The 25,697-nt window shown below is 39.9% G+C and overlaps 1 protein-coding gene across 1 annotated transcript; it reads right to left on the reverse strand.

Annotated features, from left to right (window-relative positions):
* Positions 1 to 248: 248 nt before the first annotated feature.
* On the reverse strand, positions 249 to 25,697 carry LOC143605884 (uncharacterized). The gene is made up of 3 exons (XM_077081841.1): positions 25,438 to 25,697; positions 21,370 to 22,333; positions 249 to 479 (listed from the first exon to the last, which is right to left on the reverse strand). Exons 1-3 carry the CDS (start codon positions 25,695 to 25,697, stop codon positions 249 to 251), a joined length of 1,455 nt encoding a protein of 484 aa, XP_076937956.1.

The raw sequence follows: 25,697 nt of genomic DNA on the forward strand, positions 1-25,697 counted from the left end.
TGTAGTATTCAGTATTGCCAGACCTCCTTTTCACCCACAGCTTTATCAATATCAAATCCCCATAACATGACGCCTGATCGATCACCATACTTGTTAGAGAGTCTCCTTTGAATTCAATAATTAGTTTATCAGGGTGATCGAAAGATTCCACATTTTGATATGAATTCTTCATTATTAGAGTCTTCTTTTGGATCCTTTCAGCTTGTTCGACTGTCTTTGGAGGAGCAGCAAGATATTGTTCCAATGGCTCAAGCATCAACATTGGAAGTTGGACGCGCACTAGAACCACTGCCTGGATTGTCACCAGTTGTCTTTGCACCACAATCATCTCCAGTCTTAAATTCGTCTTCAAATTTCTGATTAATCTTTTGTTGGAGATCTAAGTACATTGCAATGAGGCCACCCATGTTTGATTGATGTTCTTTGACCTTTGAATCTTTATCGGAGTTACTTGCTTCAATCTCTTGAATTCGTACATCCTTCAATACCGAGTCTTGTTCAAGTTCAAAGACTCATCGCTGTAAGGACCGTACATCAACTTATTCATCCTAAAGAACAATCCCTTTTCCTTTATCTTGCAAATATATGTCTTGCATTGCCAGAATGTGTGCGATCTTGTCTACGACACTTGAACTTTGTTGTCCAAACAGGTCAGACGAACCCGATGGTTCATCTGTGAACTGAATGTGCGCTTCAAACTCGCACGCATGAGTAATGTCAGCAAAGATCTGTAGTTGAGTTCGTTGATCAGCAGTGGACGGTCCTTGATCAACTTGAGCTTCAATTGTTTCCGGCTCAGAATCTGTAGTTGGCTTGTTGGTGTAGTTTCAGTAACCAACACCCCGGTCTCGGCTCATTCCCCTTTTTCTTGGAATGAGATCGGTGGTTGGTTCTTCTTTAATATCATCATCTTGTATCGCAGTGACTGATTGAGGAGGCTTCAATGCAGTCGACTAGAGCTTTTCTTTAAATGTCTTAAAATCTTTTATTTGATCAGCAATAGGTACTGATTTTTCTTCTTGGTGATCAGTCTCCATATGTTGCGATGGAGAATTATTAGGCTCATCATCATTAGAAATCGTTTCAAAAGCAGTTGTGAACCTTGGGAGTAGGTGTAACATGTTCATCAGTAATTGAGGCACTAGCACTTGTAGTGACAGCCTTAGTTTCAGACAATCTTCCAATTTTGACCAATTTATGAAGTCCTTTGTAGACTACTTTGGCCCCCATTATTGATTGCTTCATCAACCCAAATGTATTAGGACCCATGGACTTCATATCGAGTGTCTCTACAGATTTGATGATGTCACACCCCAACCTACGGCTGAAATGTCGGGGCGTGAACTGATTGCCCACAACTCTTAAGGTACTATTATGCAATATTAAGTGTGACAATATCTATTAAATTTAGTTAAATAATCAAGTACATCAAACTCATAAATAAACAATTACAATACACATCCAAAATTAAGTTCTTGTACCTCTTCTCTAACATGCATCCTAAGTTGCTTCAAACAATCTTGAAAATCACGTCACACGATAACCTGGATATGCGTTAAAAATACAAATAGGTTTTTGTCAACATTAGGTTGAGTGAGTATAATACCAGATTTAAGACACTATAATAATAATAAATAAAAGTGCAAACTTCTCCTGTGAGATATACATTTAAGCCAAAATACATAAACAATTAATCAAATCATACGAAAGGGCTTAACTAGTCCATATAAATGGATCTTGGCTACCAAGCAAAGACTAAACCGGGTCATAAAAATGGACATCGGTTGTCGAAGTAAGCAAATATCGTTCAAATAAACCAAGTAAGCAAACAACAAGTTAGGCAGACTGATAAACACACAAGGATAAACAGTTGCGTTCGAATACTTTTTAATAGAAAATATCTACGAACGCATATGTCCCCAAAATGTTTAAAAATAAGTAAAAAGGAGGGTAGTGAAATATTCACCTTAACAGACGAGAAAACGGGACAAACAATAGAATAAGAAAGTGGATGATGGATCAAGCTCTTCGAGAAATACCGACGAGAATTCCTAGTTAAAATGATATCGGGAATTAAATAATAACTATACAAGACTTATATGGATTCGGGTTTCGATGGTGATTGGATAAGTTTGTGAAAATCTTTATTATTTAAAAAATATTCCTTATTGTGAGAACCATCATTAATCTTATTTGTCTATATTAGATAATATTTTTGTTAATTATTAAATCTATTATTATTTATGTAGGATAAGTATAGTAATTTAAACAAAATATATACTTTATGATAAAATACTTAGGTTGATATGTAAATAATTTTATCTAAGACATATTTATAATTAAAATCCTTAGTTAAGTATAAATATTTCAAATTTGGATAATATTTACTTCAAATATTTATTTCAGTTACAAACCTTTGATTTGGTAAAAACAATAAGATCGAGATATATTTATGATTTCCGCAACCGAAAATTCTGTTCAAAAAATCGAAAAGAAACAAAATTTTTCGTTTTACAAAAATGGTATTTAGTTTTTAATTACAATATTAAATAGATTGAAAATATAAAATTAAAAATAAAAACCAAATAACCGAATGGAGAGGATCGAACCGGCGACCCCAGCCGGTTCTCGTGACCAAGTAAAACACCAGCCACCTGGGCTGGTGGGTGCCTGTGTAATGATCAGATTATGAAGCAGATAAATATACGAGCCCAAATTCAATCCCAAATTAAAAAGAAACCCTAGAAATCTCAATTCGAATCAATTGTTGTTAATCAGTGTTAGGTTAGGGTTTTGATTAATTGAAACCCAACGATTGAAAGTATATATTATAATTACCTCGAAACACATGGTATAACTGGTTAATGGGACCAAAATGAGCCGAAGTCTTCTTCGGATGATTCTTGGACTTCACTGTCTTCTGGAAAGAAAGTTGAGTCATCCAGTTAAAGATAGGAGTGGAGAGAGGACAACCTCTTGTTCCTGCTCCTCTTTCTTCGCTTCGGGGACGGAGGTCCTACGGTAGGTAACAACAGGTACAAGCAACTTGACCGAAGGGGACCAACACTTCTACTCTTCCACCGAGGAGCCGTTCGCAGCAAGAAGCAAGGGATGTCGTGAACGGTGGGAGGTCACAGAGAAATTTCCTATTCATAGAGTGACCCTATGATCGATACAGGATATAGACTATCTATTTCTTTATTCGATTCTTTTTTCTGAAAATAAAAAAAGAAAGATGCCGAACCTGCTACCCCATTGACTAAAAGGGGGGCGGGCGCAGCAGCTACATGGATCCCTTCCTTTCTGTTGTTGCGAGCGCTTTCCTGGGCCGAGCCATAATTCTTGGTTAGAAAGGACAGGCAAAGCCCGAAGGCTGCTATCCCAATAGGTCAGCGGGCGAAACAAGGAGAGGGCCCGAAAATCATACCACCCCGCGGTCGAAAAAGCGTGTTCCCTTCAGATAAGACGCACCGTAGGCCATCCTCGGCCTTTTTCGTTTTCGATGAAAAATAAAGAGAAATCCCGATCTCCGAAATCCTTTTCCTTCCCCCACCGCATCTCCCTCTCTTCGTCGAGCCTTTCCTTTAATGGTTGGGGAAAGCATTCCCTTATCTGAACTTGGCGGGCATTCTTTCCAGCCTGACTAACCGATGAAGATCAACGAACTGTTAATTGATGATGAAAACTAAACTGATTTGAAGGCTAAGGACGGAGATGGTTAGGATGATATGACTGCAAGTTTAATTGATTTATAAAGAACGCAAATATGTATATCAAGATCGATGTGAGGTCGGCTAAATGATTTAAGAAAACGCATCAAGTTTTGATCGAATTACCATATTATTATTGTCGGTAGGTAACAAAGGGTACAAGCAACTTGACCGAAGGGGACCAGCGCTTCTACTCTTCCACCGAGGAACCGTTCGCAGTGAGAAGCAAGGGATGTCGTGAATGGTGGGAGGTCACAGAGAATTTACCTATTCATAGAGTGATCCTATGATCGATACAGGATGTAGACTATCTCTTTCTTTATTCGATTCTTTTTATGTAAATTAAAAAAGAAAGGTGCTGAACCTGCTGCCCCATTGACTAAGAGGGGGGGGGGGGGCGCAACAGCTACATGGACCCCTTCATTTCTGTTGTTGCCAGCGCTTTCTCGGGCCGAGCCATAGTTCTTGATTAGAAAGGACAGGCAAAGCCCGATGGCTACTATAGGCAGCGGGGGGAACGAGGAGAGGGCCCGGCAATCATACCACCCCGCGGTCGAAAAAGCGCGTTCCCTTCAGATAAGACGCACCATAGGCCATCCTCGGCCTTCTTCATTTTCGATAAAAATAAAGAAAATTTCGATCCCCGAAAGCCTTTTCCTTCACCCACCGCATCTCCCTCCCTTCGTCGAGCCTTTCCATTAATGGTTGGGGAAGCATTCCCTTATCTGAAGTTGGCGGGAATTCTTTCCAGCCTGACAAACCGATGATGATCAACGAGCTGTTAATTGATGATGAAAACTAAACTGATTTGAAGGCTAAGGACGAAGATGGTTAGGATGATATGACTTTAAGTTTAATTGACTTATAATGAACGCAAATATGTATATCGAGATCAATGTGAGGTCGGCTAAACGAAATAAGAAAACGCATCAAGTTTTGATAGAATTACCATATTATTATTGTCGGTAGGTAACAACGGGTACAAGCAACTTGATCGAAGGGGACCAGCGCTTCTACTCTTCCACCGAGGAGCCGTTCGCAGCGAGAAGCAAGGGATGTCGTGAACGGTGGGAGGTCACATAGAATTTACCTATTCATAGAGTGATCCTATGATCGATACAGGATGTAGACTATCTCTTTCTTTATTCGATTCTTTTTATGAAAATAAAAAAAGAAAGGTGCCGAACCTGCTGCCCCATTGACTAAGAGAGGGGGGGGGGGGGGGGGCGCAACAGCTACATGGACCCCTTCATTTCTGTTGTTGCCAGCGCTTTCTCGGGACGAGCCATAGTTTCTGATTAGAAAGGACAGGCAAAGCCCGAAGGCTACTAACCCAATAGGCAGCGGGGGGAACGAGGAGAGGGCCCGGCAATCATACCACCCCGCGGTCGAAAAAGCGTGTTCCCTTCAGATAAGACGCACCGTAGGCCATCCTCGGCCTTCTTTGTTTTGGATGAAAAGTAAAGAAAATCTCGATCCCCGAAAGCTTTTTCCTTCCCCCGCCGCATCTCCCTCCCTTCGTCGAGCCTTTCCTTTAATGGTTGGGGGAAGCATACCCTTATCTAAATTTGGTGGGCATTCTTTCCAGCCTGACTAACCGATGATGATCAACGAGCTGTTAACTGATGATGAAAACTAAACTAATTTGAAGAATAAGAACGGAGATGGTTAGGATGATATGACTGCATGTTTAATTGATTTATAATGAAGGAAAATATGAATATCGAGATCTATGCGAGGTCGGCTAAACGAATTAAGAAAATGCATCAAGTTTTGATCGAATTACCATATTATTATTGTCGGTAGGTAACAACAGGTACAAGAAACTTGACCGGAGGGGACCAAAGCTTCTACTCTTCCACTGAGGAGCCGTTCGCTACGAGAAGCAAGGGATGTCGTGAACGGTGGGAGGTCACAGAGAATTTACCTATTCATAGAGTGATCCTGTCATCGATACAGGATATAGACTATCTCTTTCTTTATTTGATTCTTGTCTAAGGAGGGGGGGGGGCGGGGCGGGACGCAGCAGCTACATGAACCCCTTCATTTCTGTTATTGCCAGCGCTTTTCCGGGCCGAGCCATAATTCTTGATTAGAAAGGACAGGCAAAGCCCGAAGGCTGCTATCCCAATAGGCCAGCGGGCGGAACGAGGAGAGGTCCCGACAATCATACCACCCCACGGTCGAAAAAGCGTGTTCCCTTCAGATAAGACGCACTGTAGGCCATCCTCGGCCTTCTTCGTTTTCGGTGAAAATAAAGAAAATCTCGATCTCCGAAAGCCTTTCCTTCCCCTGCCGCATCTCCATCCCTTCGTCGAGCCTTTCCTTTAATGGTTGGGGGAAGCATTCCCTTATCTGAACTTGGCGGGCTTTCTTTCCAGCCTGACTAACCGATGATGACCAATGAGCTGTTAATTGATGATGAAAACTAAATTGATTTGAAGGCTAAGGACGTTGATGGTTAGGATGATATGACTGCAAGTTTAATTGATTTATAATGAACGCAAATATGTATATCGAGATCGATGTGAGGTCGGCTAAACGAATTAAGAAAACGCATCAAGTTTTGATCGTATTACCATATTATTGTCGGTAGGCCGTAAAAGGTATGGACATTATCATTTTGATTCAATTTCCATATCAAAAGCAAGAATTTTGGTCCAAGAAACATAGATTATAAACGGCTTCACGCATAAAAGGGTTCGGGTAAATGGATATTGGTCTGAATCACTGGATCTGAATCATAATATGTAGTATTTACAATATTAGTCCCTGCACTATAAAGTTGGAAACCTTTTTTTACTAGAAGTTTAGTTTAGGGTCATTTTTGTATATAATGAATAGTTATTAATATATATATATATATATATATATAGGGTTGGTATCATTTAAGAACTATAATAACGTTAAGAACTCTTAGAAACTCTAAACAACCAAACATTTTTTTAATTTTTTTTATATATTAACATTGTTTAAGAGTAGTCTTATTATATTTTATACAAAAAATTTTGATTACATCAAGTTTACATATGTGTAAAATTTATGTACTATAAATTTACATAGGTGTAAAACAAAACATGGATATTTATTAAAACTAACTTTCAAAATTGTAATCATAGAGATAGATATAAAAAATGATAAAACTACACTCAAGTAACACTAACATACAAAAAAAATTATAAGAAACGTTAGTTTTCAAGGGTTCCTTCAAGTTCTTAAATAATCTATAAGTTCTGCAATGATATTCATCCTATATATATATATATTATAATAATAATAGGGACACATTACTTTATTAAATAAAATACCCGAATAAACAGTAAAGGGTCGGGTTTTTAATAAAAATATATACTTTGAAAAAGTCCTTCTAGGATCCCATGATAACAAACACCTTCTTGGTTGTATGTGGGTGGAGGGTGGCACGAACTTTGAGGAAACGTTGACACGGAAATCGAGAATCGGGACACGTTCATCGAGGAATTATGGCACGAACTTCGAGGTATGATAATAAGGCTTGTAAGATGATAGAGAAAGAGAGGAGCACTGATTTGTGGTGTGAAAATATGAAATCCCGGAACTGCTATTTATAGACATTTTCTAGGATCCCATCGCAGTACACGACGGTGTCCTGGGCACCCGTTGCGTATCGCGACATAGCCTTGCACAGTCACAATGTAGGTCTGCCACGTGGCAGACGGTGTGCCACGTGTTGACACATGGCGGACGATGTGCCACGTGTGGCCACGAGTCGGGACACGTGGCAGACGGTGTGCCACGTGGCGAAACTAGTGCCAGACGTGTCAGACCACGATGACGTTGGTTCAACCAGCGATCGCGTATCGTTGTTGACCCTTCCAGAAGGTTTTGACCAAGCTCATCGCGATACGCGATGGCTTGTCCTGTTGTCCCGTCGCGTATCGTGATAGGACAAGAAAACAAATTTTTCTTTTTAAACCCTAAGGTTTGGATTTTAACAAGTTTAGTCCCCATACTTTTGAACGTTTGACATTTTGAACTAGAAATTTTCATAATGTTACATCCTCCCCACCTTGAAATAAATCTCGTCCTCGAGAATGCTTTACAAGAACAAGTGGGGGTATTTCTTTCTTATTTTCGATTCGAGTTCCCATGTATATTCGGGCCCTCTTCGTGAGTCCCATTTGACTTTCATAATTTCCAATGTTCTTCTTTTTAATTTATTTGTTTTTGAATCTTCTATTTTAATTGGACGTTCTACGAATATTAAGTTTTCATTTATTTCAACGTCTTTTAAAGGCATAGCTAAAGATTCATCAGTTAAACATTTACGCAGATTCAAAATATGGAATACATCGTGAATCCCTTGCATTTCCTCGGGCAGTCGCAATCGGTATGCAACAGTACCAATTCGTTCGAGTACCTCGAAGGGTCCAACGAATCAACGACTTAACTTTCTTTTCTTACCGAAGCGAACGACGCCTCTCCAGGGCGAGACTTTCAATAATACTTTGTCACCAACTTTGAATTCTAATGGATTACGACGGACATTGGCGTAACTCTTTTGGCGATCATGTGCCGTCTTAAGTCGTTCTCGGATTTGGAGAATCTTGTCGGTGGTTTCTTGGACTATCTCGGGTCCAGAGAATTGATTATCTCCGGTTTCAGACCAACACACGGGCGATCTACACTTTCGACCATATAACGCCTCGAATGGTGCGGCTTGAATACTTGTGTGATAACTATTATTATATGAGAATTCTATTAGGGGTAAGTGGTCATCCCAACTTCCACCTAAATCAATCACACAAGCTAGGAGAATGTCTTCCAACGTTTTAATTGTCCTTTCGCTTTGCCCATCGGTTTGCGGATGAAGGCGGTGCTAAGGTTAAGCTTTGTGCCTAAGGGTTGTTGGAAGATTTTCCAAAAATGAGATGTAAAACGACTATCTCGATCAGAAATTATAGATAGCGGTACTCCATGCAAAGCAACGATGTTGTTCACATAAATACGCGCTAGTCTATCCTTTGAATATGACTCATTAATGGGTATAAAGTGTGCGGATTTTGTCAATCGATCCATGTGACACTCGTCAATTTCAGGTTAACTCCGTTAATCCAAACTCCGTCAATTCAAACTTAATATCACTTGATCTGTGCACATCTCATTTCATTTAAAGTAGGGTTTTAAATGACGCATGACAATCACTACACATGTAGTCTTTCGGGATTGCACCGAAACGCACACGAGTCGACTCAAACCATTGGTGAACAAACGAAAAATATCAAAACAATAAATACTTGATAAGTATGTGTTATAATCTATATGTTACTTGATAAGTATGTGAAATACTAAACACAAGAGACAAGGGTTATTAATTATACTAGATATTGAATAACAAGAAGTAGAGGGACTTAAGTGTAACAAGTTAATATTTAATATTAACAAAAACCCTAACCTCCCTCCCTCTCCCTCACAACCGATCGCCCCCCCCCCCCCTTTCCCTCTCCCTTGGCTGCCGTCACATCACACACACATACATACAAGGATTTTCAAGTTTTGTTGAAGAATTAAGGTGCTAGATAGGTAATTAACAACTACTCTATGCATTCTATGTGTTTAATTTTGATATTGAACGGGCTAATCAAAACCCTAATTCTTGAAATTGATGAATAAGATGAGTTAGGGTTTAATTATATGGTTGATGATGAATTGCTAATGAAATTGATAACTAGTTGTGTTATTGTTGCTTGTTAATCACTTGTTCTTTGATTTTAAACTTTCAAGAAAAACCCTAACTATGTGTGTAATGTGAGATTGATATGCATGGTTGGTTAATCTTGTGTCTAGAGTGTTATATGCATGGATTATGATTCATAGATTTTGTTATGTTGAGTGTTGATGTAAACTGGTACTGGACAGATTGTTAAATTTATGTTTAGACGACTGTAATTGAATGTTAATTTAGTAATTGGTTGAAATTATTAACACTACAGTGTACTAGGTTGAGTCTAGTTTCTAAAAAGTCCAAGTTTGTAATTTTTGGACGTGTAAAATTTAACTTTTATTATCTTACAAAAACGTAGTGCAAGTCTGAATTGTGGGGTCTGCTATTAGGCGGTTTTGAAATTTTCATATCTCATAAACTACATAACCAAATGGGTTAGTTCCACTTCTGGATGTTAAAATATTGAGTTAAGAATCTAACCCAATTGGTCTTGCGTTAATTGAATATACCATTTAACGGGAATAACAAATATCATTCTGTTGCGCAAGATTTTGACTGCTGTGAGTTTAAAGTAATGTTTTGGTCTTTGTGAGAAAACTATGTGGCATAAAAATACAATAAAAATAGTTCTGGAAACCTAATGCATGTGTGCTCCTGTGACGATTTTTGGTAAATTAATTGATATGTTATGATCTGTTGAATTGAGTAATCTTTCCAAGTAGAATTCTGTCTTGATAAAACTAGCTGCTGGACTATGTGAAAATACATGAAACGTGTTTGTTGAGCGATATTTGATATGTTTTTGACTAAATTGCCCTTGTGGGGAATAATTACTAGTAATGAACATTGTTAGTTCTTGATACTTATGTAGTTGTTTACACATGTAACATGTCACCAATGTGTTTGTCGAGTCACACATAATTCACAAACGAAACACGAAACGTATCTCATGCATAGGTATTATGTGCCGAGTCTAGAGACTCAATAATAGTTCTAATACTTAGAAAATCTCATTCTTGTTTTAGAGCGCTAGTGAGGATTTTCTGTGACGCGCATCTCTCGGTTGACTTATTTTTGAATTCTTCGCAAACAGTGAGTTTCACGTTCCCCTTTTACTCTTTTAAACGCTTTTTACTTGGGGGAGATAACATACTTCAACCACTTTAGATTTTTTTATTAGTTATATATCGCTTGTAAGGCTAAGTGGCAAAAGAACCAACTAAAGTCCTTCATAACGTCGAACCGTTTAGTATTTGTATAATAGCGAGTCACTGTTGAGTAGTACTACTGGGTTTGACAAACCCCACCCAACTCTAAACTCGACGGCAGGTCGAGTGGGTGTAATCTTGGCTAACACATTTTCCATGGTCGTGGTAGACATGGTGGCAAGGCAATTGATAAACAGTCAGCTTCGGTGTCGAACACTTAGTAATACTTGTTTTATAGGCTAGCTACCTATTGATATATAATTGACATAACATTATCTGTTAACGCAAAATGCAAACGCAAACGCAAAACGTAAACGCAAACGCAAACGCAAACACTTTATTTATATAAACCTGTGAACTCACCAACTCTGTGTTGACACTTTTAGTATGTTATTCTCAGGTAGCTGAGGCGGGCGCGCGGAATAGGAACATGCATTCATTGAATATCATTGTTTTGAAAAACTTGTTTTAAACTTTTATTAATTGGGTTTTTAAGTCGTCCTGCGTGACGCAACACTTGGTTTATGATTTACGCTTCCGCACTTATTTAAACTTAAATGTTTCATCGTTTGGAAACTTTATTTATGGTGTTTGATTATAACTAATGAATCCGATCCTGTTAGTTCACAACCTCTGACGGTAAAACTCCGTTAGTGGATTTTGAGGGTGTGACAGATTGGTATCAAAGCCATTGGTTATAGCGAAGTAGAAATTGCATGCATACTAGACTATAACCGCAACGACCCATTAGTTATAATTTCTACGCACTGCATATATATTTTATTTAGTCTTTCATTATCTTTATCTCTTTACCTCATTCACTCATACGTGCGCATACACGACTTCCATGTAGGGATGTCGACGCCACCATCATCATCATCCGACCAGGTGACTCATGCCCATGGAAAGGAACCGCAACTCCCTACCTCGTCGCCATCCCGAGTAGCCCCGGAACTAGAAGCCCCTGCACCGAAGAGGTATCGCTTATCTGGAGGCATGTACGACGACGACGTTAGCTGGGATTGGTACCCGAGTTTGATCAGGCGTATGGTTTACCGTGAGCAAGTTCCCCCACTACCTCACCCGAGCCGCCCTGCATACCCCAACACCCTACCACCTATAACCGAACCAATAGAGCGTGTTCTCGCAGCTGTTGTTTCCTATTTAGAGCGTGATGCGGGTTTTATGCGCTCGGCGAGAGCAAACGTTTCCGGATTGATAAGAGATGGAACCGAGGCTAGGGAGGAAATTTCCCGTCTGACAGCGGCTATGAAGGAAGTGCAGGATGCTAACGATCAACAAATGAAGATAATGAGAAAAATGCAAGAAGAGATGATAAATTTGCAAGAACAACTCCTTGTGGCGAGATCCCGGACAGAGATAGCTCTAGAGCGTTGTGATATCATACAGACGCAAATTGCCCAGAATGAGGAAGAACCTGAGGAAGAACCTAAGGAAGAACCCGAGGAGGAACCCGAAGAGGAACCGGAGGAAGAGACAGCTGAGCCGGAGGCACACTCAGAGGTGTCCTCAGACGATGACATCCAAGAATGATAACACCTAGATGGAGGGGTTGTCTCAATCCAAACTATTATTTTCTATGATTTTAAGGATTGGTTTTAAATACTTTGTAGCGAATACAATGGTTTTAATCATGAATTATTATTTGGATTATTATATGGTTGTGATGTGATGTTTGCTTCTTTTATTTTTCTTTCTTACCTACATTTTATTACATGTATGGTGTGTTGCATATGAAACCGAGAATTCATGTCTAACATTTTATGATGTGATTCTAGGAGATGGCTGGAAGAAACGCTGGGCATGGTCGCGGTAACATCAACCTAACCGCAGCAGAACTCCAAACCCTGTTGAATGACCATGCGGCGGCAGCTCTAGCCGCACATGTTCAGAATCAAGCCGGAAGTCCAGCCGTAGGCTGTACTTTCAAGAACTACCTGGATTGCAAGCCCAACTCGTTTAAGGGCACTGAGGGAGCCATAGGTTTCGGGCTGAGAAGGCAGAGTCAGTTTTTGAGATGTGTAACTGTCCACCCGCCAGCAGGGTTAAGTTCGCTGCAGGGACGCTGGAAGATTCTGCCCTCACTTGGTGGAACTCCAATGTGCAAATTCTTGGGATGGATTTGGCGAACGTTATGAACTGGGAAGAGTTCAAGAAAATGATGCGGGAAGAGTATTGTCCCAGAGAGGAAATCGCGAAGTTGGAATCTGAGTTTTGGTCGTTGAAAATGGTGGGTTCCGAGATTGAAGCCTACACCACCCGTTCCCATGAGCTAGCAGTAATGTGTCCACTGATGGTAGACCCGCCAAGTAAGAGAATCGAGATGTATATCGATGGTTTGGTACCCCAGATTCAGGGTATGGTGACGTCTTCCAAACCGGCTACGATTCAGCAAGCGATCCGAATAGCCCACAAACTGACGGACCAGGCAGTGGTACAAGGTACGCTACCACCTAGAGGTTCCACCTCTAAAACCCGAGATAACTCAATCACTAACAACAACAACAACTCGGGTAATGGAAAGTGGAAATTTGACAACACCAGGTCCTCATCATCGAACCCCCCACAGCAACAACACTACCGTAAGCCCGAACTTGCTCGGAGCTTCAATAATCAGGGTTCCAACAATAACAACAACGGTGGCGGGCAGGGTTCGAGTGGCTATGCTGGGAAGTACCCGAAATGCAACAAGTGCAACTATCACCATGCTGGCTCATGTGACCGTATCAAGTGTCTGAGATGCGGAAAAATGGGTCATCAGGCCAAAGACTGTAGGCGAGACCTAGCGGCAAAGGGTGCTCCTAAACAGCCTACGGCGACTAAGGGTGCTTCGAGTGTGGTCAAGAGGGTCACTTCAGAAAGGATTGCCCCAAACTGAAGTAGAATGAGAATAATGGAGGAAACAACAGTGGCGGAAGTAGTGGTAAGGGTAGAGCTTTCGTCATTGGGTCGGGCCAGGCCCGCAACGATCCGAATGTGGTTACCGGTAAGTTTCCTGTGAACGACTGTTTTGCTTCTGTTTTGTTTGACACTGGAGCTGATAGGAGTTTTATATCGAAAGCCTTTAGTAAACTCTTAGACTTAACTCCAACCCCGTTAGATGTTAAGTTTCCTGTTGAATTAGCCGACGGTAAGTCTATAGAAACAACTCATGTACTTGCGGGATGTAAGTTGAAACTCTCGGGCCATACTTTTGATATCGACCTCATACCTTTTACACTGGGTAGTTTCGATGTCGTTGTCGGCATGGACTGGCTATCCGATTAACGAGCTGAGATTATATGTCACGACAAGATAGTCCACATCACTACCCTTTCTGGCGAAATCATTTCGATACAGGGCGAGAAGATCGGCATGACTTCAAGCGTCATCACCCTCATGAAGGCGCATATATATTTACGAAAGGGGCATCCAGCAATTTTAGCTCATATTGTCGAGAAACCCGGGGAGGAGAAGCGAATCGAAGACATACCGATTGTGCAAGATTTTCCGGAAGTCTTCCCGGAGGATTTGCCTGGACTCCCACCTATTCGACAAGTCGAGTTCCAAATCGAATTGACCCCCGGTGCAGCACCCATAGCACGAGCCCCGTATCGGCTCGCACCGGCGGAGCTTCAAGAGTTGTCCACTCAATTACAAGATTTGTTGGATAAAGGTTTTATCTGACCTAGCTCATCACCATGGGGAGCCCCTGTCTTATTTGTCCGAAAGAAGGACGGGACTTTCCGCATGTGCATCGACTACCGAGAGCTGAACAATGTGACGATCAAGAACCGTTATCCCTTACCCCGAATTGAAGACCTATTCGACCAGCTTCAAGGATCGAGTTACTACTCGAAGATCGATCTGAGATAAGGTTACCATCAACTGAGAGTGCGCGAAGAAGATATTTCAAAGACGAAATTCAGAACTCGGTACGGTCACTACGAGAATTCGGTTATGCCTTTTGGCTTAACCAACGCACCAACCGTATTTATGGATCTCATGAACAGAGTATGCAAGGCGTACCTCGACAAGTTTGTGATTGTTTTTATTGATGATATCCTCGTCTACTCCAAGAACAAGACCGACCACGAAGAACACCTGAGGTTGATCCTTAAATTGCTAAAGAAGGAACAACTGTACGCTAAACTCTCGAAATCCGAATTTTAGCTTCGCGAGGTTCACTTCTTAGGACATGTGATCAATGAGAATGGTATCCATGTTGATCCCGACAAGGTAGAGGCCATCAAAAACTGGGAAGCACCTAAGACTCCGACTGAGGTGCGACAATTCCTAGGACTAGCTGGCTACTACCGGCGTTTTATTGAGGGCTTTTCCAAGATTGCTCAACCACTCACCGCATTGACACACAAGGGTACTAAGTACAATTGGGGTGACGCGCAGGAGTCTGCCTTCCAACTGTTGAAAACCAAACTCTGTAGCGCCCCCATCCTAGCCCTTCCCGAGGGAATAAAAAATTTGAGGTGCATTGTGACGCATCGATACAGGGTCTCGGTTGCGTGTTGATGCAACTCGAGAAGGTTATAGCGTATGCCTCTCGACAACTATGGATTCACGAGAAGAACTACACAACACATGACCTGGAACTCGGAGCTGTGGTGTTTGCTCTTAAGATATGGAGAAATTACTTGTACGGTACCAAGTTTACCATTTACACCGACCACAAGAGTCTCCAACATATCTACGATCAGAAGGAGCTGAACATGCGACAGCGTCGTTGGGTCGAGCTGCTTAAGGATTATGATTGTGCCATCAAGTACCACCCTGGCAAGGCCAATGTAGTGGTCGATGCTCTCAGCAGAAAAGAAACCGATAAACCTAGACGAGTGCGAGCATTACAACTCAAGATTCACGACAACTTACCCGATCAGATTCGCGATGCGCAACTCGAAGCCTTGAAAGACGACAATCTCCCATCAGAACTTATGCGGGGCATGAAAAAACAACTTGAAACCAAATCGGACAGATTCCGATATTTCGAAAACCGGATTTGGGTCCCTCGATACGGAGAGTTGAGAACCCTAGTAATGGACGAAGCACACAAGTCCCGATATTCCATCCACCCTGGCTCAGATAAAATGTACCATGACCTAAAGGCACTTTACTGGTGGCCAAACATGAAAGCCGACATTGCCACCTACGTGAGCAAATGCTTGACTTATGCAAGAGTCAAAATAGAATATCAGAAACCATCTGGTCTGCTACAGCAACCGGAACTTCCAACGTGGAAATGGGAACACATTTCCATGGATTTCATCACGGGATTACCCAAAACACCAACGGGATGCGATACCATCTGGGTGATCGTTGACCGGTTGACTAAGTCTGCACACTTCTTAGCAATCAAGGAATCGGACAAAATGGAAAGACTGACTCGCATCTATATGAAAGAAGTAGTTTCTAGACACGGAGTGCCTGTCTCAATCATATCTGATCGAGATTCCCGTTTCACTTCGCACTTCTGGAAGTCACTACAGAGTGCACTAGGCACCCGCATTGATATGAGCACAGCATACCATCCTTAGACGGATGGGCAAAGTGAGCGCACCATTCATACCTTGGAAGACATGTTGCGTGCATGCGTGTTGGATTTCGGAAAAAGTTGGGAACCTCACTTGCCTTTGGTAGAGTTTTCGTATAATAACAGCTACCATGCAAGCATTAAAGCAGCGCCGTTTGAAGCGTTGTACGGACGAAAGTGTCGATCACCTCTCTGCTGGGCAGAGGTGGGTGATAGCCAAATCACTGATCCATAATTAGTACTTGAAACCTCTGAAAAGATTGTTCAAATCCGAAACCGCATGGCAGCAGCACGAGATCGCCAAAAGAGTTACGCCGACAAGCACCGAAAGCCTCTTGAATTTCAAGTGAACGACCAAGTTTTACTCAAAGTCTCACCTTGGAAATGTGTAGTTCGCTTCGCAAGGAGAAACAAACTCAATCCACGATACGTTGGCCCCTACCGGATAACTGAGCGCATTGGTCCGGTAGCGTACCGACTGGATTTACCAACGGAACTCAGTAGCGTACACAATGTATTCCATGTATCCAATTTGAAGAAATGCCTTTCCGATGAAACCCAAGCGGTTCCTTTGGACGAGTTGCAAGTCGATGAACAGCTACGCTTCATCGATGAACCAGTCGAAGTTTTGGATTGGGAAACCAAAATACTCAAGCACAGCAAAATTCCAATCGTTAAGGTTCGTTGGAACTCGAGACGTGGACCAGAGTTCACGTGGGAACGCGAGGACCAAATGATGAAAAAGTATCCTCACCTTTTTGAAGGGTTGACCAAACACCAAAAACCGCGAAAGCCGTCAAACCGTCATAAATCACAAGAGGTATGAATTAAATTTCAGTACGAAATTTCTTTCTACTAGGGGATGATATGACAAACTGACAAATTTTTCTTGCTTTTTCAGACACCCATCGCCACTTGACTCAAATTTTCGGGACGAAAATTCTTTCAACATGGGAATGATGTGACACTCGTCAATTTCAGGTTAACTCCGTTAATCCAAACTCCGTCAATTCAAACTTAAGACCACTTGATCTATAACGCACATCTCATTACATTTAAAGTAGGGTTTTAATTGACGCATGACAATCACTACACATGTAGTCTTTCGGGATTGCACCGAAACGCACACGAGTAGACTCAAACCATTGGGGAACAAACGACAAATATCAAAACAATAAATACTTGATAAGTATGTGTTATAATCTATATGTTACTTGATAAGTATGTGAAATGCTAAACACAAGAGACAGGGGTTATTAATTATACTAGATATTGAATAACAAGAAGTAGAGGGACTTAAGTGTAACAAGTTAATATTTAATATTAACAAAAACCCTAACCTCCCTCCCTCTCCCTCACAACCGATCGCCCCCCTCTCCCTCTCCCTTGGCTGCCGTCACATCACACACACATACATACAAGGATTTTCAAGTTTTGTTGAAGAATTAAGGTGCTGGATAGGTAATTAACAACTACTCTATGCATTCTATGTGTTTAATATTGATATTGAACGGGTTAATCAAAACCCTAATTCTTGAAATTGATGAATAAGATGAGTTAGGGTTTGTTATATATGCTTGATGATGAATTGCTAATGAAATTGATAACTAGTTGTGGTATTGTTGCTTGTTAATCACTTGTTCTTTGATTTTAAACTTTCAAGAAAAACCCTAACTATGTGTGTAATGTGAGATTGATATGCATGGTTGGTTAATCTTGTGTCTAGAGTGTTATATGCATGGATTATGATTCATAGATTGTTGTTATGTTGAGTGTTGATGACTGTAACTGAATGTTAATTTGGTAATTGGTCGAAATTATTAACACTACAGTGTACTAGGTTGATTCTAGTTTCTAAAAAGTCCAAGTTTGTAATTTCTGGACATGTAAAAGTTAACTTTTATTATTTTACAAAAACGTAGTGCAAGTCTGAATTGTGGGGTCTGCTGTTAGGCCGTTTTGAAATTATCATATCTCATAAACTACAAGACCAAATGGGTTAGTTCCACTTCTGGATGTTAACATATTGAGTTAAGAATCTAACCCAATTGGTCTTGCATTAATTGAATTACCATTTAACGGGAATAACAAATATCATTCTGTTGCGCACGATTTTGACTGCTGTGAGTTTACAGTAATGTTTTGGTCTTTGTGAGAAAACTATGTGGAATAAAAATACAATAAAAATAGTTCTGGAAACCTAACGCATGTGTGCTCCTGTTACGATTTTTGGTAAATTAATTGATATGTTATGATCTGTTGAATTGAGTAATCTTTCCAAGTAGAATTCTGTCTTGATAAAACTAGCTGCTGGACTATGTGAAAATACATGAAACGTGTTTGTTGAGCGATATTTGATATGTTTTTGACTAAATTGCCCTTGTGGGGAATAATTACTAGTAATGAACAATGTTAGTACTTGATACTTATGTAGTTGTTTACACATGTAACATGTCACCAATGTGTTTGTCGAGTCACACATAATTCACAAACGAAACACGAAACGTATCTCATGCATAGGTATTATGTGCCGAGTCTAGAGACTCAATAATAGTTCCAATACTTAGAAAATCTCCTTCTTGTTTTAGAGCGCTAGTGAGGATTTTCTGTGACGCGCATCTCTCGGTTGACTTATTTTTGAATTCTTCGCAAACAGTGAGTTTCACGTTCCCCTTTTACTCTTTTAAACGCTTTTTACTTGGGGGAGATAACATACTCCAAACACTTTAGATTTTGCTATTGGTTATATATTGCTTGTAAGGCTAAGTGGCAAACGAACCAACTAAAGTCCTTCATAACGTCGAACCGTTTAGTATTTGTATAATAGCGAGTCACTGTTGAGTAGTACTACTGGGTTTGACAAACCCCACCCAACTCTAAACTCGACGGCAGGTCGAGTGGGTGTAATCTTGGCTAACACATTTTCCATGGTCGTGGTAGACATGGTGGCAAGGCAATTGATAAACAGTCATCTTCGGTGTCGAACACTTAGTAATACTTGTTTTATAGGCTAGCTACCTATTAATATATAATTGATATAACATTATCTGTTAACGCAAAACGCAAACGTAAACGCAAACGCAAACACTTTATTTATATAAACCTGTGAACTCACCAACCCTGTGTTGACACTTTTAGTATGTTATTCTCAGGTAGCCGAGGCGGGCGCGCGGTATAGTAACATGCATTCATTGAATATCATTGTTTTGAAAAACTTGTTTTAAACTTTTATTAATTGGGTTTTTAAGTCGTCCTGCGTGACGCAACACTTGGTTTATGATTTACGCTTCCGCACTTTTTTAAACTTAAATGTTTCATGGTTTGAAAACTTTATTTATGGTGTTTGATTATAACTAATGATTCCAATCCTGTTAGTTCACACCCTCTGACGGTAAAACTCCGTTAGTGGATTTTGAGGGTGTGACAATCCACAATGACCCAGATTGCATTATGTTGTCGAGTCGTTTTAGGGTGTTTGATAATGTAATCCATAGTGGTTAACTCCCATTTCCATACGGGGAGTTCGGGTTGCTGGAGCAATCCCGAAGGATTTTGGTGTTTAGCCTTGACTTTCAAACATGTTAAACATTTCGCAACATGCGAAGCGACATCTCTTTTCATCCCATTCCACCAGTAGTTCGATTTGAGATTATGATACATTTTATCACTACCGGGGTGCATCGTGTACTTGGACTTATGGGCTTTGTTCAAATTTTTCTCACGCAAGTCCCCAACGATTGGTATCCAAATCCTGTTACCGAGTCTAAGGATACCATCGTCACCTTTGAATAGCGAGTCAATGGTGCCATTACGTTTTTCGTCGGAGATTTGGTTTTCATTAATCGCTTGAGTTTGAGCAGATTTGATTTGTTCGAGTAGATCAACTTGGAGTTCTAAATGCAACGCTCAAACTCTTTTGGGCTTCTCTTGTTCCTTGCGACTTAAGGAATCAGCCACGACGTTGGCTTTGCCTTCATGGTAAAAAATCTCGCAGTCGTAATCATTGAGAGTTTCCATCCATTTCCGTTGGTGCATGTTTAAGCTCTTTTTGGTCAAAGATACACATTAAGCTTCTATGATCAGTATACACCTAAATCTTATTCCATAGAGATAGTGCCTCCATATCTTAAGTGCAAAGATTATGGCGCCTAACTCTAGATCATGAGTTGTATAGTTATTTTCATGTACTTTGAGTTGACGAGAGGCGTAAGCGATTACTTTCTTACGTTTCATTAATACACATCCCAAGCCGGAGTGAGATGCGTCACACAATACCACAAAGTCCTCAGTACCTTCATGCAAGGCCAGTATAGGTGCTTGGATGAGGTTTTGTTTGAGTATATCGAACGCCTCTTGTTGCTTTGCTCCCAATTCATATTTGATGTTCTTACGAGTTAAGGAGGTTAGGGGAACAACGACTCGGGAAAGGTTTTCAATGAACCTACGGAAATAGCCGGCCAAACATAAGAAACTTCGAATCTCGGTTGGCGATTTTGGGATCTCCCACTTTGAGATAGCTTCAATCTTAGCGGGATCGACTTGAATAACGTTGACGTTGATGATGTGACCAAGAAATTGTACCTCGTGCAACCAGAACTCGCATTTCGAGAACTTGGCGTACAACTTCTCAGTTCTAAGAATTCCAAGTAAAGTTCGAAGATGAACTTAATGATCAGCTTTTGACTTAGAATAAATAAGTATGTCGTCGATGAATACGATAACAAATTTATCCAAGTAAGGCTTACAAATACGATTCATCATGTCCATGAACGTAACTGGGGCATTAGTAAGTCCAAACAGCATGACCGTGAACTCATAATGTTCATACCTTGTTCGAAAAGCAGTCTTCGGGATATCCTCGGATTGGACTTTGAGTTGGTGATAGCCGGAACGAAGAACAATTTTAGAAAAGAAGCTAGCACCTTGATGTTGGTCGAAAAGATCATCGATTCAAGGGAGTGGATAACGATTTTTAATTGTGACATTGTTTAACGCACGATAATCGATACATATACGCATGGATCCATCCTTCTTGACGAATAGAATTGGCGCTCTCCAAGGTGACGAACTCGGTCGAATGAAGCCTTTCTCCAGAAGCTCATCGAGTTGTTTCTTTAACTCCTTCATTTCGGTCGACGCTAAGCGATACGGAGCTTTGGAGTTCGGAGCAGTACCGGGAATGAGATCGATCCTAAACTCTACTTCACGATCGGGAGGAATTCCAGGGAGTTCATTAGGAAAGACATTAGAAAATTCGGAAACGATAGGAACGCCTTTGATTTCTTTTGGTTTGGATTCTTCAGTGACATAGGCCATGAATGCTAAGCATCCTTGATTCAAACATTTGTTAGCCCTAATCAAGGAAATTATGCTAACTTGACCAACATCTTTGTCCCCTTCAATTCGAATCGTTCGTTTATTAGGGGCTTGAAGTTCAACGGTTTTGCTACTACAGATGATACGGGCATGGTTATCGGATAACCAATCCATACCAAGTACAATATCAAAACCAGCAAGTGCCATTGGTAAAAGTTGGATAGGCAGAATATAACCAGCTAAGTGAATTTTTCCGTTTTCAAGGGCATCGGAGATCTTAACGATTTCACCACTAGCAGTCTCGACGCTTAGAGTTTTATTTAACTTTGTTAAAGGTTCGTTTAATAGACTACAAAAGCTATAATCTATAAAACTTAAATTTACACCTGATTCGAATAAAACTCTAGCATAGGTGTCGTTGACTAGAAACGTACTGGTAATGGTTTCCAGCATGTCAGCGGCCTTCTTTGTGTCGAGTACGAAGACTCGTGCATTTCCTTTCTTGTTCTTGCTACTTCCACCCGCACCACCAGTCGCGGGTTTGTTCTTTGGGCATTCGAAGTTCAAGTGCCCCATCTCTTTACAGTTGTAGCACGTCATTTTCTTTTTCCAACAGTCAGCAGCCGCATGACCCGTACGATTGCATGACTCACAAATTTTAGGAGGCGGAGCAAAGTTACATCGACCCTTGTGATACCTTCTACATATTTTGCATGGCATAGCATTTGAATTGAATCGGTTTTGGTGTTGGTTTACGCCTTTGCCTTTGAAGTTGGCGCTTCCTCCAGTTTTCCCTTGAGCAGTTGTTGTTGTAACCTTCTTATCTTCTTCCTTGTTGCGGACCATACCGCTCATCAGATAATGTCACACCCCGCCAAGGCGGAAGTACGGGCGAGTGACGTCATGTATACCGTAAGCATATGATTATTGCCAACATACATGTATTAGGATACCAATAATACTAAAAAAAAAACGTTTACAAATCATAACTTAGTTTCAAACAAAATTTGTTGAAAACAATTAGGATATTTCTCCTATATGACCCTAAACATTGATAGGGTTATACAATCAAAATCCTCCAAAATGGTATCCTAATTATGCATTGAGGTCTCGTCTTCAAGATTCCTTATGAGTGTGTTAATTCCCTAAAACACATACGTTTAAAAAGTCAACACAATGGTTGGTGAGTTCACAAGTTTTGAGACTCGATATGAAATCACGTTATTCATAAAACGTTGAATCAGTTCAAAAATAAGTATACGATAATATATTGAACAAATACGATGGTCCTCCGTAGACTAGCTAAATCTACGAATTAATATGACGAACCCTGAGTCTATAACCAAACCACAACTTATATCTTTTTGCCCTGTTCAAATCTCACAGATGGAATATACGCACCCTGTTTCGATGCAATATCGAACGTTAGTGCAACCAACCTAACAGTAGGGGGAAATGTTAACGTCAATAGTACTATTTGTATATTCCTGTGGCTAACTCCGTTAGCTAATGGTTATAGTATGTAAGCAAGAGACTTATAGCACTACATAGTTCAACTCATGTTCGCATAAGGATTGTGTGTTTTGTTTCTAATTATCGTATATAAAAGTAGTTGTGTATGTTTTCCACCCCTAAATAAATAAAACAATAAAATCATAAAAAGGGGGTAGTGAAACTCACCTCGTGAGTTCAGTGGTCGGTTTGCTAGCAGTTTCAAATTAAACCCGGTTCCGCTGCCTTCACACGTCCTAAACGAGTAAGGTCAGTTAGTTCGTTATCGACTCACAAGTCGGTTTATGCTAGTTGTTTTCACCCAACTAGTCGTTTAGTTAATTCGTTTGTGTCGGTTGCTTTCACCAACCGAACGTTTCGTTTATTAAGTTCATTCAAGTTTCTTTCCCCAACTGGACGTTTCTTTAATTTTTGACGACCAACGGGTGATAGGTTTTTATATTCTTATGTTAAGGATATATATATGCTTTTCCAAAATATATATTATTTATTATTATGTAGTAAACATAATATTTTGCAGAAAACATTTTGTTAATCATAGTATTACGTTTTTAAGCTATATATTGAAACCGAACTTGTTTATATATAAATACCAGTGCATGATTCATGAAGATAAAAACATTAAGTATTTTATTTAGTGTTTTAAAATTTATATATATACTAACACAATCATCATAAAACAACATTGGTGTTAGGTTCTTTATAATCATACATATATATACGTACCCACAATTAATTAAGTCCTTGGAAATCATGTTTTGAAAACCACACCCACAATTGATTAATACATATATACGTACATGTGTAAATGTTTTAACGAAACTGGTGTTAGGTTCTTTATAATCATACATACATATATAGATTACATGGACAGATTTATGAGACTCAACTCTTTAAAACAAAATATGAAAACTGTCTTATAATTTTTAACACCTCAAACATATATATAAAAATGATATTATCGAAACAGTATGTTAATTAACAGACTATGTAAATAAATTTATATATATTATATTTGTGGTATGAACAAACAGGTGTTAAGTTTTTCATTCATAAAAATTTTGGTAGTATGTGTAGGTTGCTATTGTAGGTGAAAGCATAGTATAAACACATTTTATTAATATAAAGCTAGATTTAGGAATGTTTAGCTTACTTAGTGTTAAGATTCAAGACGAATATAGAGCGAGATTAGAGAGTCTTGGGCTATATATTCACTTTGAAGCTCGTTTAACTTCTTGGAAGGGTCTCCTATACCGTCTTGATTCTTAAACACAAGATAATATATGTTAGTAGAATGTTTGGGTGTGTTTAAATATGTACTATGGAGAGATAGAACATAAGTATATGGGTGAATTTTACCTCAAGAGGGAGAGAGAGTGTAGAGAGGGGAAAGGTGGCAGATGAAGATGGTGGTTCCGGGTGGTGGTAGCGTGTAGAGGTCAAGGTGGTGGAAGTGGCGATGAGGCGTTGTGGTGGTGCTTCTTCCACACGAGAATAGAAGGACGGTGGAGGTGGTCGTTAGATGGTGGCCCGATGGTGATGGAGGGTTGTCATCAGTGGTGGAATTCAAACTAGGAGGTAGAGATATGAGATTTTGTTTGTGTTAGTTGTTGGTGATAGTTTTCTTATAGTATAAATAAATTCCATTATATAACAAGGTGAAGTAGGGATTGGTAATAAAAATAAAACAATGTAGATAATGGGGGTTGAGTGCCATGTTGAATAAAATCAAAAGCAAGGTGTGGTCGTGGGATGTAATGAAATGAGATACAGGAAGGACGGAGCAGAGGATAACGTGAGTTGGTTGTTAATTTATTTTGTGAATGGTCATGTGATAAGAGCCTAAGCTGTTGACTTTGTTTACAAAATGGAAATAACTCATGATGAAAGGGTGGTTTCATACTCCACAACAAATATGAATTTGTACATTTTGATTTTGATTTTTTTTTCTCTGTAACAATTTTCATTTAAATTCCTAATTATGATTGTTTGTAATATACATTATTCGGTATTTGGTTTTAATTTGGTGCTCAAAGAAAGAAATATCCGTTTGTTAGAGTAAAATAGGTATATACCTCTATGCTTCTAATGACCATATATTTAAATGATAACGTTTTGTATTCGATGACAGATATTATATAAAACTAGTTACAAAATATAACCGTGTAACATAGAAATCGGACCTTATAGGTTCATTTGAAACGTTCGAGTCGTAAAAACTAGTTATCACTAACATTCGTTATCGTCGGATAAGTTCCGTCGTTCAAAGTAATTTGAATAAAAATATAGATAAACTACTTATGTACAATGTATCATGCATATGCGGGTTTATGCTAGACTCGTTGTGATTAAGCATAAAAAAATTACAATCATTCGGGAATTAACATAACGAAATCATGTTTAACGAATGTACGGAAAATGACTTAATTTATGGAGTGTCACAGATAACCAGCTAACTCCATTGCAGAATCAGCGGTTTGAGGTAAATGTGACCTCACCATATCGCGGATTTCCCGCGGCAGTCCCCAAATGTATCGGGTAACTTTGCTGGATTCAGGATTCACCAGCTGGGGAACCAAACGACAATATTCGTGAAACTTGGTGTTGTATTCACGAAGATTCGTCCCCACGACCTTATGATTGAGGAATTTAGTTTGAATTTGGTCGGTTTCATGCATGGGACAAAACTTTCCCATCAACAT

This window comes from Bidens hawaiensis, unplaced genomic scaffold (genome assembly GCF_021521415.1).
Source record: "Bidens hawaiensis isolate Kalapana, Puna unplaced genomic scaffold, B.hawaiensis_p1.1 tig00071838_1, whole genome shotgun sequence".
NCBI classification, from domain to species: Eukaryota; Viridiplantae; Streptophyta; class Magnoliopsida; order Asterales; family Asteraceae; genus Bidens; species Bidens hawaiensis.

Bases quoted from the DNA above. Each gene is read 5' to 3' on its own strand.
- LOC143605884 (XM_077081841.1), bottom strand. From the start codon at position 25,697: ATGTTGATGGGAAAGTTTTGTCCCATGCATGAAACCGACCAAATTCAA. The intron at 22,334-25,437 runs GTGACACTCCAT...TTATCTGATGAG, and splicing joins ATGGAGTTAGCTGGTTATCT to CGGTATGGTCCGCAACAAGG. The intron at 480-21,369 runs GTAGAGTTTAGG...TCGGTATTGAAG, and splicing joins GAATTCCTCCCGATCGTGAA to GATGTACGAATTCAAGAGAT.